The sequence below is a fragment of the Microtus ochrogaster genome, chromosome 8 (genome assembly GCF_000317375.1).
Source record: "Microtus ochrogaster isolate Prairie Vole_2 chromosome 8, MicOch1.0, whole genome shotgun sequence".
In the NCBI taxonomy this organism is placed as follows: domain Eukaryota; kingdom Metazoa; phylum Chordata; class Mammalia; order Rodentia; family Cricetidae; genus Microtus; species Microtus ochrogaster.
In genome coordinates, this window is record NC_022015.1 from 38,911,937 (window position 1) to 38,923,971 (window position 12,035).

The 12,035-nt window shown below is 52.8% G+C and overlaps 2 protein-coding genes across 2 annotated transcripts in view; one reads left to right on the forward strand and one right to left on the reverse strand.

Annotated features, from left to right (window-relative positions):
• Ppp1ca (protein phosphatase 1 catalytic subunit alpha) overlaps nucleotides 1-2,653 on the forward strand; it is a 3,725-nt gene extending 1,072 nt beyond the window's left edge. The window contains exons 2-7 of the mRNA XM_013347783.2: nucleotides 3-134; nucleotides 282-512; nucleotides 1,194-1,298; nucleotides 1,703-1,926; nucleotides 2,006-2,140; nucleotides 2,214-2,653. Of these exons, the coding sequence (XP_013203237.1) occupies nucleotides 3-134; nucleotides 282-512; nucleotides 1,194-1,298; nucleotides 1,703-1,926; nucleotides 2,006-2,140; nucleotides 2,214-2,324 (938 nt within the window). The 3' untranslated portion in view covers nucleotides 2,325-2,653. The remainder of the gene's footprint in view (nucleotides 1-2; nucleotides 135-281; nucleotides 513-1,193; nucleotides 1,299-1,702; nucleotides 1,927-2,005; nucleotides 2,141-2,213) is intronic.
• Nucleotides 2,654-2,739: 86 nt separating this feature from the next.
• Nucleotides 2,740-9,306, reverse strand: Rad9a (RAD9 checkpoint clamp component A). Its single transcript, XM_005351660.3, has 11 exons — nucleotides 9,121-9,306; nucleotides 8,964-9,034; nucleotides 8,400-8,528; nucleotides 7,919-8,033; nucleotides 7,733-7,832; nucleotides 4,875-4,984; nucleotides 4,677-4,786; nucleotides 4,539-4,603; nucleotides 4,307-4,444; nucleotides 3,389-3,596; nucleotides 2,740-3,300 (listed from the first exon to the last, which is right to left on the reverse strand). Exons 1-11 carry the CDS (start codon nucleotides 9,152-9,154, stop codon nucleotides 3,205-3,207), a joined length of 1,176 nt encoding a protein of 391 aa, XP_005351717.1. The 5' UTR covers nucleotides 9,155-9,306; the 3' UTR covers nucleotides 2,740-3,204.
• Between the last annotated feature and the right edge of the window lie 2,729 nt (nucleotides 9,307-12,035).

A 12,035-nucleotide genomic window follows, 5' to 3' on the forward strand; every position in this document is an offset into this window, starting at 1 on the left:
AGTGCAGGGCTCACGGCCTGGAAAGAATGTGCAACTAACAGAGAACGAGATCCGTGGTCTGTGCCTCAAATCCCGGGAGATTTTCCTGAGCCAGCCTATTCTTCTGGAGCTTGAGGCGCCTCTCAAGATCTGCGGTGAGCCCTTGCTCAGAACCCCCTAGCTTCCTGGAAATAGCCCCCACTCCCGCCCCACTGCCTGGTTTTATTCTCGCCTTATGGCCTATTGCTGGCCCTGGGTTCAAGTTTAGATCTTGCTCCTATCTAGCCTTCTCTGGTTCCTAGGTGACATCCATGGCCAGTACTATGACCTTCTACGGCTGTTTGAGTATGGTGGCTTCCCCCCAGAGAGCAACTACCTTTTCTTGGGGGACTATGTGGACCGTGGCAAGCAGTCTTTGGAGACCATCTGCCTGCTGCTGGCCTATAAGATCAAATACCCTGAGAATTTCTTTCTGCTCCGTGGGAACCACGAGTGTGCCAGCATCAACCGCATCTACGGCTTCTATGATGAATGTGAGCTACCCAGAACTACATTCCCTGCTCTTCATAGGACCCTTACATTGGTCTGGTGCCCAGAGACCCCTTATGTACCATGACATGCTGTCATCACTGACACTTAGGAAGGGCCTGGTGAACGGAGATGTATGGAGGACTGCCCATTTGCTAAAGCTCCCCTCACAGTCCTGCCTGATGACACTCACCTCTATTAAATCCCTTACCTAAGCATCTAAGGTATCTATCTGTAGGGTGCCTGTATGAATAAACCAGACCTGCTTTTTAGTTTGGCCTGGTTCGTGGGAGTGGGTGCCAACATCGACCTTGGGCCAGACTGGAGTTCAGGTTCCTGTGTTAGAATTCTGGGAGGCAGCCAGGTGGTGATGGCGCACGCCTTTAATCCCAGCACTCGGGAGGCAGAGGCAGGCGGATCTCTGTGAGTTCGAGGCCAGCCTGGTCTACAAGAGCTAGTTCCAGGACAGGAACCAAAAAGCTATAGAGAAACCCTGTCTCGAAAAAATCCAAAAAAAAAAAAAAAAAGAATTCTGGGAGGCAGATTAGGAGGAGTGTGGATAGTGCAGGGAGGGGGGCTCAAGCCCAGAGTAACCCACACAGTACCCTGGGATGCACAGAAAGCTAGCCCGAAGGTTGCGTGAGGTGGGTGGTCTTCCTTGTGAGCCATCTCCTTCTCCTGTGCAGGCAAGAGACGCTACAACATCAAACTGTGGAAAACGTTCACCGACTGCTTCAACTGCTTGCCCATTGCAGCCATTGTAGACGAGAAGATCTTCTGCTGCCACGGAGGTGAGAGTGGCAGTGGGGCCTATGCTTGGGGTTCCTGGGCCACATCCTTAGGGGCCTTGGAAAGTTGTTGGCGGAACTCTCCTCAGTTTCCTGGAATAGCTCTCCTTGAATCTCATCTTGGATGTCACTTATTGTAGGAAGTCACTCACCACCCCCCCAGTTTGGCTGCACTCTTTCCTGTTGTGGCATTTGGCATCCTGTAGGCAACTCACTCATCTCCTTTCCCCCATGGAGGTCTGCTCCTTGCTCTTTTAAAAGCTGAGGGATAATGAATTCTATCTGCCTGGACTTTAGGAGATCAAAAGAGGAGCCCATTGGTGGTGGGGAGGGAGAGACTGATCCCCCAAGAGCTGGGCATGGGAGAGCCCTTGCTTTTCGGTTTAAGGAAAACCTCCTTCCTCCAGGCCTGTCTCCAGACTTGCAGTCCATGGAGCAGATCAGGCGTATTATGCGGCCCACAGACGTGCCTGACCAGGGCCTCCTGTGTGATCTGCTGTGGTCTGACCCTGACAAGGATGTTCAAGGCTGGGGCGAGAATGACCGTGGTGTCTCCTTCACCTTTGGGGCTGAGGTGGTGGCCAAGTTCCTGCACAAGCATGATTTGGACCTCATCTGCCGGGCGCACCAGGTGGGCAGGTGGTCCTACGGCAGGCTGGGGATGGCCAGCTGCTTAACTTGTAGACCAAACATTTCCTATCCTTGCCCAGGTTGTAGAAGATGGCTATGAGTTCTTTGCCAAGAGGCAGTTGGTGACACTCTTCTCTGCTCCCAACTACTGTGGCGAGTTTGACAATGCCGGTGCCATGATGAGTGTGGATGAGACTCTTATGTGCTCCTTCCAGGTGGGTGTGGGAAAGAGGCTGTCAGGACTACCTGACTTAGTGCCAGGAACCTGACCCGCCTTTTCTCTTTCAGATCCTCAAGCCCGCTGACAAGAACAAGGGGAAGTATGGGCAGTTCAGTGGCCTGAACCCTGGAGGCCGTCCCATCACCCCACCCCGCAATTCTGCCAAAGCCAAGAAATAGCCTCCATGTGTTGCCCTTTTGCCCCAGATGATGGATTATTTGTACAGAAATCATGCTGCCATGGGTCACGGTCCCCTCGGGCCCACCCATCATGGGGAACACACAGCGTTAAGTGTCTTTTCCTTTCTTTTTTTTAATGAATCAATAGCAGCGTCTAGTCCCCCAGGGCTCCCTCCCACCAGCACCTGTGGTGGCTGCAGTGGAAGCCTGGGGCCAAGGCTGCAGCTCAGGGCAATGGCAGACCAGATTGTGGGTCTCCAGCCTTGCACGGCTGGCAGCTGGATCCTGGGGCAACCCATCTGGTCTCTTGAATAAAGGTCAAAGCTGGATTCTCGCCATGGCCTCTGTCTCACTCATCCCAGACAGTGGGCCAGCAGCCCTTTGGTACGAAGCCACCTGGGGAGGCAGATTGACTGGCTGGACATGGGCCCAGCCAGGGCAACCCCACTGGCATGCTCAGGTTCAGAGGCTATTAGGATGCCAAGCCAAGGCCCAAGTATTGGGAAAGCAAGAGAAATTGTTCCTACCAACCACAGAAGGTCCCAGAGGTTTGATAAGAAGTTCATGATTGGTAATCAGCACTTTTTAAAGAGGCAGGCAAGCCTGAGGAAGGTATGGCCTGTGGCTCTACAGTAAGAAAGAGGTGAGGAACCTATCTGGTGGCAGCTGGGCACTAGAAAGAGACATGATTGACACAGTTGAGTGAATAATATAGAACACAGACCAAACGTGGTAGCCTAGGCAGCTCTGAGATAGCTAAGTGGGGCCTACCCTAAGCATAGCCCCTTTTCCATGCCCAGGGACTGAGGGCCAGCCCTGCCACTGGCTGGGCCTGCTTCTGGTCCATGGGCCATTGGATATAGGCTTCAGTTTCTCAAGTTCAGCCTTCACCATCACTGTCTTCAGCCAGCACAGGGCTGGGACCCTGTGGGGAGTGCACAGGGGCCAGGATGGAACCAAAGAAGAGTGAACGAAACTGGAAAGAGAATAGAGAAAGCCCAGTTAGTTCTAGGAGCGGCTTCCTTCCTCACCTCACAGTTCCTACCCCAACTTCCAGCTCCTACCTTCTTGGGTGGGGGAGTCCCAGGCACTGTACTGGGCTCAGCTTCCTCCTCTTCCTCTGAGGAGGGTGCAAGGTCATGGGAGGGCTGGGAGACATGTGGGAGGGAAGTGGAAGGCTGCGCCCGGGAGCCCTCGCTGCCCACGGTGGTTTCCATGGCAATCATGTAACAGTCGATGTCGTCATTGGTAAAGTCATCTAAGGGGGGTGTGCTGTAGGCAGAGACAGTATCAGCAAGGAACAGGGAAAGGAGGGATCCAGAGCAGGCCCCACTTTGGGAGGACTTGAGGCCTCAAGACTGCTGGTGAGCTTTTGGTTTTATTACTTCCTGATTTGGCTGGGAGGAAAGGATGCAGGGGTTAAGTGGGAGCTTCCTGCAGGGGGTGGAACTGGAACCCCTTTGATCAGAGTTCAGGTAGTGGCCTGAGGGAGGCATCCTGGGGGCCAATTTAGCTCAGCTGGGGGAGGGAAGCAACAGTCCTGTGAAGAGGGCCACATGGGGCCCAATCCCTCACCTTCCCAAGGGAGAGTAGCTGGAGAGCACCAGAGCCCGGGGATATGCTGGGCCACAAGCCAGACCAAACTTCCTCTGCTTCCACTACACAGATCCCAGCCTCCCCAACCCACCTGCCCTTCCAGCCACCTGCTTCCCTGCACCAGGCAGCTCCCTGCCTCCCAGCAGCCCTTTCCCTCCTATCCTGGGAAGAGGCTCAGAGGGGTGGCCTCAGCCAGAGAAGGAAGCTAGCTGGACCTTGGGGATGCCTCTTTGGATGGGAGGAGTCTCAGTACAGCTGACCATGAAGGCTGGGAGCCCTGTAGAGGCTGGGGCCTGACAGGAAGTCTCTACTGGGGGAGGTACAGAAGGTAGCAGTAGCAGGCTCAGCCTTGAGGGGTAGAGGGAGAGCAGGGTGGGTGTCCTTACCTGTGAGCCTCCTTCTGAGGCACTGGCTGGCAGGGCTTTGGGGAGCACAGGTCCTGGGAACATGGGTCTTGTTCTAAGAGTGTGGCCAAGACAAAGTGGCCGTCCAGCAAAGAATCCTCAATGGTAAAGATGACTGGCCTGGGTCAAGGAATGGGGGTGAGCTAGGCCAGCTTGCTCTGCTCTAGACATCCCAGAGCCCTCTTTCCTCCCCGGTCTCCAAGCCTAGAATTACCTTCCTGGAACATCAAAGTGGACGCTAAGAGACAAGTTTGCTGACTCTGCAAAGCTCAGGAGCCCCTGGGATGGAAGAAGCAGGCAGTGAGAGCCCATGTTGGGTAGAAAGACCAGCTGGCGGTGCTAGTGAACTCACCCGAAATTCCTTGAGGCAGAAGGTGACAGCTATCCCTTCTGGAGCCTGCAGCTGCTGGAAGTCCTCCTCCCCAATGCTGGTCTCAGTCACCATGGCTTTGTTGGCGTTATCTACAGGGCAGGCACAGGAGGAGCTAAAGGTCTTGAGCTCTGGCCTCAGCCCAGCTGTTCCCTCTTGGGGGCGGTCTAATTCCCTCACCTGCCTCCTCCTCCTGGTAGCTGCGCAGGATGACCCGCTGGCCATGGCCAATGCCCAGTGTGACCTCAGTCAGTGCAGGGGGAAAGGACAGAACAGCCTCTGCCAGAACCCTGTGACAAAGGACACAGCAGATGTACGTGAGGTGCTTTGTCCACTCGAGGACTGGGGAGGTATGAGTCAAGTATGTACAGCCTCAACAAAGCCGGGGCACGCAGGATGGGCCGGCAGCGCTGCACGGTGTGGAACAAAGGACTGTTTGCTAAAACAAAGCCTGGGCACGCTGAGCCGGCAGCGCTGCACTCTGCACGGTGTGGAACAAAGGGCTGTTTGCTAAAGGACCAAGAAACACGACTACAGGGCAAAGGCCCAGCACATTCCTAGTACAAAAGGGGGAAAATGGAAAGCTGGGTGCAGGGCACACTGCTCATCGTCGCAGCAACTTTGAGGGGTGGGTGGGGTCGTTTAAAAACATGTTCTCTTTATGTAGTCCTGGCTGACCTCAAACATGGAGCAATCCACCTGCCCTCTTCTTCTTAAATAGCTGGTATCACAGGTGTGTACCACCTGAACTACTGAACCCAGGAGCTCACGGGCAACTTGTATAAAATAGCAACACCTTGCACCCACACACAAAAATGGAAAAGGGGTAGATCCTTTTTGTTTTGTTTTTGAGACAGGGTTTCTCTGTGTAACAGCCCTAGCTGTCCTGGAACTAGCTCTGTAGACCAGGCTTGGCCTAGAACTCACAGTGATCTGCCTGCCTCTGCCTTCAGAGTGTTGGGATTAAAGGTGTGTGCCACTACAGCCTGGCCTGGTTCTGGTGATTTTTGAGACAGGGTTTATATAGAGCTCTGGTTGGCCTGGAGCTCAGAGCTCCGCCTGCCTCTGCCTCCCAGGTAATAAGATTAAAGGTGTGTGTCACCACGTGAGGCCTTGGCTCCCACCTTCGAATGATACGTATTACTGAACGTGTGCAGAAAGGTAACACCTAGATTTGCTTCAGGACAACTTCAGGAGCTGGAACTATAGCTCAGTGGAATGTGCAGTCTTTGGGTTGCAGCCGAGCACTGGGGGCAGGGGAAGAGCACCTGGTATCTATATTTGGATTTTTTTAAATTTATTTATTATGTATACAATATTCTGTCTGTGTGTATGTCTGCAGGCCAGAAGAGGGCACCAGACCCCATTACAGATGGTTGTGAGCCACCATGTGGTTGCTGAGAATTGAACTCAAGACCTTTGGAAGAGCAGGCAATGCTCTTAACCACTGAGCCATCTCTCCAGCCCCCTATATTTGGATTTTTAAAAATCATTTTTGTGGGCGTGCATGTGCTGCGGAGGGAAGGGGTGCACAGATGCCCTGGCACACAGGTGCCCTGGCGCACAGGTGATGATCCGGGACAACCCACAGGAGTCAGTACTCCTTCTGCCGTGTGAGTTCTGGGATTTTAAACCTGACAGCTCAGCCTAATTGCTGAGCCAACTTACTCACTTCTGTATTTGAAATTAAGTTAGAAAGAGAAGCAGCTGAGGCTGGGAATTTAGCTGGGTGGTAGAGTACCTAGCAAGCACAAGGACCTAGGTTCTGGTGCCAGTACTGAGGGGGGAAAATATGACAAAATTGCAATTTTTAGTAAGAAACAACCCCTAGAGCAAATTTCTCTCCATCACTATTAACAAACTCTCAGGAAGCTGATATTGGGACCTGAGGGGACTTTCAGTCACTCAATGAAAAGTGTCCAGCATGGGCAGGGGAGAGTCTACTGTGCTCTGGACTGGTCTTCAGGGACCTTCACCTCTGCTGGAGCCCACATTCTCCTTGCCCTGCAGTCTCTTGATGCCGGCTGGTGAATTGCTCACCTAGACTCCAGCTTCCTTCCCAGGCTCTTCCTTTAACTCAGAGTCTAGACCCTGGCAGTTAGGAACAGCTGCTTTAAGGACACCTCAGAAGAACGAGATCAGAGGGCTTTGAAGCTGTGACACAGGTCAAGGACAGACTTCAAGGATACTGAGGTCATGTCTCAGTGGTTAAGAGCATTGCCTGCTCTTCCAAAGGTCCTGAGTTCAATTCCCAGCAACCACATGGTGGCTCACAACCATCTGTAATGAGATCTGGTGCCCTCTTCTGGCCTGCAGGCATACACACAGACAGAACATTGTATACATAATAAATAAATATTTTAAAAAAAGAGATCCTTTCTAGAAAAGTAGTCAAAGCATGCCTGAGCAGCAGAGAGCCAAGCCAGGCCCCTGGGATACAGAAGGCAGAACCCCATGTCAATGGGCATGGGGGTGGGCAGTAGCCTGTGTGTTCGAAGAGCCAGGTAAGGGCCCAAATGTGCACTGAGCTGGGAGGTCTTGACACAGAAACCTCGTTTCCCTCATAGAGAAAGCGGTGCCTTGCCTTTATGTATGTTCTATCTGAATGTCCACGAGCAGAGTCAGACTTCCTCGGGCAGTGGGCCTTCTCAAGTCTGTCCACCTTGCTTATTTGAGACAGAGTCTTTCACTGGCCTGGGGTTGTGAATCCCAGGAATCTCGTTTCTACCCCTGCCCCCCAAGACAAGTGGACAGCACACATTTTTATAGGGGCTCTGGGACTCAAAACCAGGCCCTCGCGCTTGCACAATGGACTTACTGAGTTATCTCCCCAGCACACACGCCCTTGTTGAGAGTCTCACGGTATCTGGGTTAGTCTGGAAACTCACTGGCCTTGAAACTCCTGATCCTCCCACGTCCACCCAAGAACTTCTGGGATGACAGGCGCGCGAAAGTTAACCAAGCCTAGTAAAAACGGCGCATTCCCAGAATGACACTTAAAAGCCCCAAAGACGAAGCCTGAAGCAGGGTGTACTCACCGTGCTGGGGCACGGAGCAGGTGGGGGCACAAGGCTGGGTTGAAGACAGCTTGTAGGGACTCACAGTCCTGGAAGGAGAGGTTGTGTGTTTTCTTGACCCCTGGGAAAAGAGAAAGGGTGTCAGTGGGCTTGACAACCTTCACTTCCCCCACACTCACGGAGGGAACTGGCCAGCCGCTTGCTCACCATACTTGCAGTGGAGCTGGACCACCAGGTGGCTGTTGCTGCCACTGAGAGAGATACAGCACTTCTCCACAGACTTCTCCACCATCGCCAGGGAGCGGAAGACGGACAGGAAGGACTGGGCAGGGTAGGACAAGAGCCTGGCACTGTGCCTCCATGAACCAGATCTACATCCCATGTAGGTCCTGGTCCATCACTGGCCCAACAAAGCTTTAAATGGGGCTCCCACTGAATACAGGATGTCTGCACACTTCCAGGCCGTGTCCATGCTGTTTCCTTTGCAGGGAAGGGCTACTAACCTTTTCTTGACCAACTCGAATGTCACCACCCTCTCCACAACTCTTACAACCTTCTAATGTCTAGACATCTTTACCTCCCTGCACTTTGCATGGAACTGCTCCCACACGAGGCTAACTCCCCAGTAATTATTTACTGGGTGCTCTGGCAGAGGCACAGCTGTGAAGATGCTTCGGCTGGTTCTCACCTTCATCAGGATCTTACAGCGCAGCAGGTCCTGACCAGGGGAAGCTGCCTGGTACTGCTGGAAGAAGAGTGGAGCGAAGAGAAAGCAGGCATAGGCAGAACGGGAAGAGTTCACAGTCCGCAACGAGAGCTGAGACACAAAAAGCAGGGGAGATACAGTCAGGGGCAATGGCAGGCCCACCCCAATGGTCTGCTTTTTCACCCTATGGCTCTCCTCTTCCATTGCTTACTGAAACTCTCCTTCCCTCCTGCCATATAGCAAGACCTTCTGCATGTGAACCTCCCAGTGTTCCGTGGCCCAGGGTCTGCCATGCTTGCTTTCCCCCTAAGTTACTTCAGCCCCACCCTGCCTACCACTTGGCGCTTTAGGGAGGGCAAGTGCCCTCTGTACACACATGCAGCCTCAGAAGTCAGGGCCCAAGCTGATGCCCCACCAACCCAAGAGGAAAATAACTGCGCCGAAATACCTGCCCACACCATCATATTATGCAAGGCCGAGAGTGAGAGCCAGTCTAGGCTTCCCATTCCCCATCGAACCCGCCCCCACCCGAGTCCCACCTCTTACCCCGCCCTTCAAGGGTTCCAGATAGAGCTCGTCCCCGATTCGGGATAGCGAATGGACAGCCTTGCCCAGCACTGCAGGGAGGAGAGCAGAAAGAGATTATTAGGGGGACTCCTAGGGCTTGTTCACGTGTCCCGCCGCCAGGCACATCCAAACTCACCCTTCACGTTGCCGCCGGTGATCAGGCACTTCATGGTTCACCAGCACTGAACTTGAACCTAATTTGCAACCATATCCGGACCGGACCTGACCCACAGCGAATCCCAGTCACTACGAACGAACTACTTGAGTTCCCTTCCCGCGCACCGTCTCCTTCCTTCCCTCCGCCCCCCGCCAGTCCGGCCTCCGCACCCTTATTGGTCCACCGGAGGCACCTCCGTCACGTGAGAAAAACGTTCCTTGGCTCTGGTGTCACGTGATTCAGTCAGTTCCCGGGGTGTGGCCTTTGTCACGTGACTCCAGAGTGCGAGCTCCTGAGTCATTCATCAGGTGTGGGTCCCCCTGCCCAACTCTAACCTTCCACGCCTTGTAGAGCCCTGCAGCTCCACTGGGCCCCGCTGGGCACATGGGACGACGGGCCCATAGGACGGAGCTCCGAAGAGCAAGGTGCCTGCCCCAAGGATCAAGCCCTGGACCAGAGTCCAAACCTGGAACGAGTAGACATTCCCCGGTCGTTAACTTACAGTGAAAGGGGTTACAGGGTCAAAGCAAGACAGCTCTTGGACTGGGAACTGAAGTGGCTGCAATCACCAGCTCCTCCGAAAAGTTAATGTAACCTGCTTCAAGAGCCAGGAGAAGGAAGGGCTGTTCATCCTGATTTCAAGATCCTTCATTGGTCTCCATAAATACACGGATTTATGGGTTCTGGGGCAGAAAAAAAGGTACAAGGATGGACCTGACAGGAGGAGCAGAGTTGCAATGGAGTGGGAGCATATCGGTAGGTGGAAGGTCCTGAGCCTTGGTTGGGGCTGAAGCCATGAACTGGGAAGCCTTGCAAAGGCTAAAGCACTACACATGGTTTGTGTACATCTTACCAGTTACCCGAGACTGTGAAAGGATGAGGGTTATCTGCTGGAAGACCTTCGCCTTACCCTGGGTTAGTTCCCTCAAGTGTTGAAGGGACTGCCCAAAACAACGTATCTCCCGTTAATCCTGTAGTCCTGTGGATGATGGGAGGCTCTATTTGTTACCCAGCCCCTCTTTGTTTTTCTGGGCTCTTCTTGCTTTCCCTTTCCACATCCAAGGCACCCAGCAGTGTAAATGTAGAAGCCAACCTTCAGCTTGTTATCCCGAGCAGTCCTGCCCACTCCATTGTTCAGTCGCCCCTGGCTGTCATCTCCAGGACAGATGGCAATATGGCCTCTCTTCCCTCTCCACTGCGCTCCTTTCAAACACACAGTTCCCGGTGATCTGCCTCCACCATTCGCTCTTCTGGCCGGAGTCCAGTCTCAAGATCTTGAATCTTCAGGATCCAGGTTCCACCCAGGTCACCCACCTGGGATCACCTAGCTCCAAAGCCCTGTTAGGCCCTTTGGTTGTCACTTCAGTTGCTTCCAAGGTTGTGCCCTTCTGCCTCTCTCATGCTGGCATCTCCTCCTGGGCTCAGCAGCAATGGTTCCCTTTGTCGTCATGGTGCTTATCGGTTTTCCTTTGTGTTTAATATTTGTGTTCCCTGCTATTGTGGCAGCTGCATGTAGGCAGGGACTGCTTCTGTTTTGTTTTGTTGCTCTGTGTTCCTCAGACACAGCCTAGGATTCATAGGTGTTAAGCCAGGTATGATGGCTCATATTAATCCCTATCACTAGGGAGACTGCGAGTGTGAGAGGCCAACCTGGGCTACATAGCAAGACACTGTCAAAAAGAAAAAGAAAGAAAAAGTTGCCAGGCAGTGGTGGCATGCCTTTAATCCCAGCACTGCATTTGGGAGCCAGAGACAGGTGGATCTCTGTGAGTTCTGTCTACAGACCGAGCTCTAGGTCAGATTCCAAAGTTACACAGAAATCCTGTCTCGAAAAACCAAATAAATAAATAAATCACTCTAAGTGGTAAGAAAAAGGGATCCAGCTTGCACCCTCTGCCCATAGCACCCCCTTTCCTTATAACCACCCCCCATACTCAGCACACCCCCAAACATAACTGCAGAACCAGGCATGGTGGCATGTGTTTGTAATCTCAGCTTCTTGGGAGGCTGAGGCAGAAAAATCACAAATTCAAAGCCCATTGAGATTACATAGGGAGTTCAAAGCCAGCCTTGGCAACTTGGGGAGAAAGGTCTGGTGGGCCAGGGTGACACGGGCTAAAAGTGCTTGCTGTGCAGGTCTGACAAGATGCCAACCCCAGAAGCCACAGTGGAAGGAGAGGGCTGATTTCTGAAAGCTGTCCTCTGCCACAGTTGCTCTGTGTCGTGTATGTACCAACACTCTCAACACACTGATCGAGGAAAGAAAAACTAAAGCACTGGAATGTATCTCTGAGTAGAGCACTTGCCTAACATTTAAAAAAAGCCTTGCTCTCTGGCTGTCCAGAAACCGCCCCGTCCATTGACCTCCAAATCTGGAAAGGTGTGCTGCCACCGGGGTGTCTGGGACCTGTCTCTGCTTCTGCCATTTTCTTCCTGGTTTGGTCCTACCCTTTTTTGTGTTGAACTTGGCTGCTTTTTTTTCATATTGAAAAGATGACATTGCCCCAAGAGCCGACAAATAAATGGGAGTTGGAAAAATAAAATAAAATAAAAAAAATAAAAAAAATAAAAAAAGCCTTGGTTTAAGCCAGGTGTGGTGGTGAGCACACCCTTAACACCAGCAATTGGGAGGCAGAAGCAGCTGGAAGCCAGTTTGATCTACAGAGTGAGTTCCTGGGCAGCCAGAGCTATACAGAGAAACCCTGTCTCGAAAACAAACAAAAGCCCTGGGTTCAATCCCTAGTCCTACACCGACACAGATTTGGCTGTTGATTTCCTGTTCCTTCCTCCCAAAATATCCTCCCACCCTAGCCAGGACTGGGTAAGTGTGGGCCTCAGACATTCTCTGCTTCCTCCCCTGACCCCTGCCTGAGCAACCAGACTCAACAGGAGGT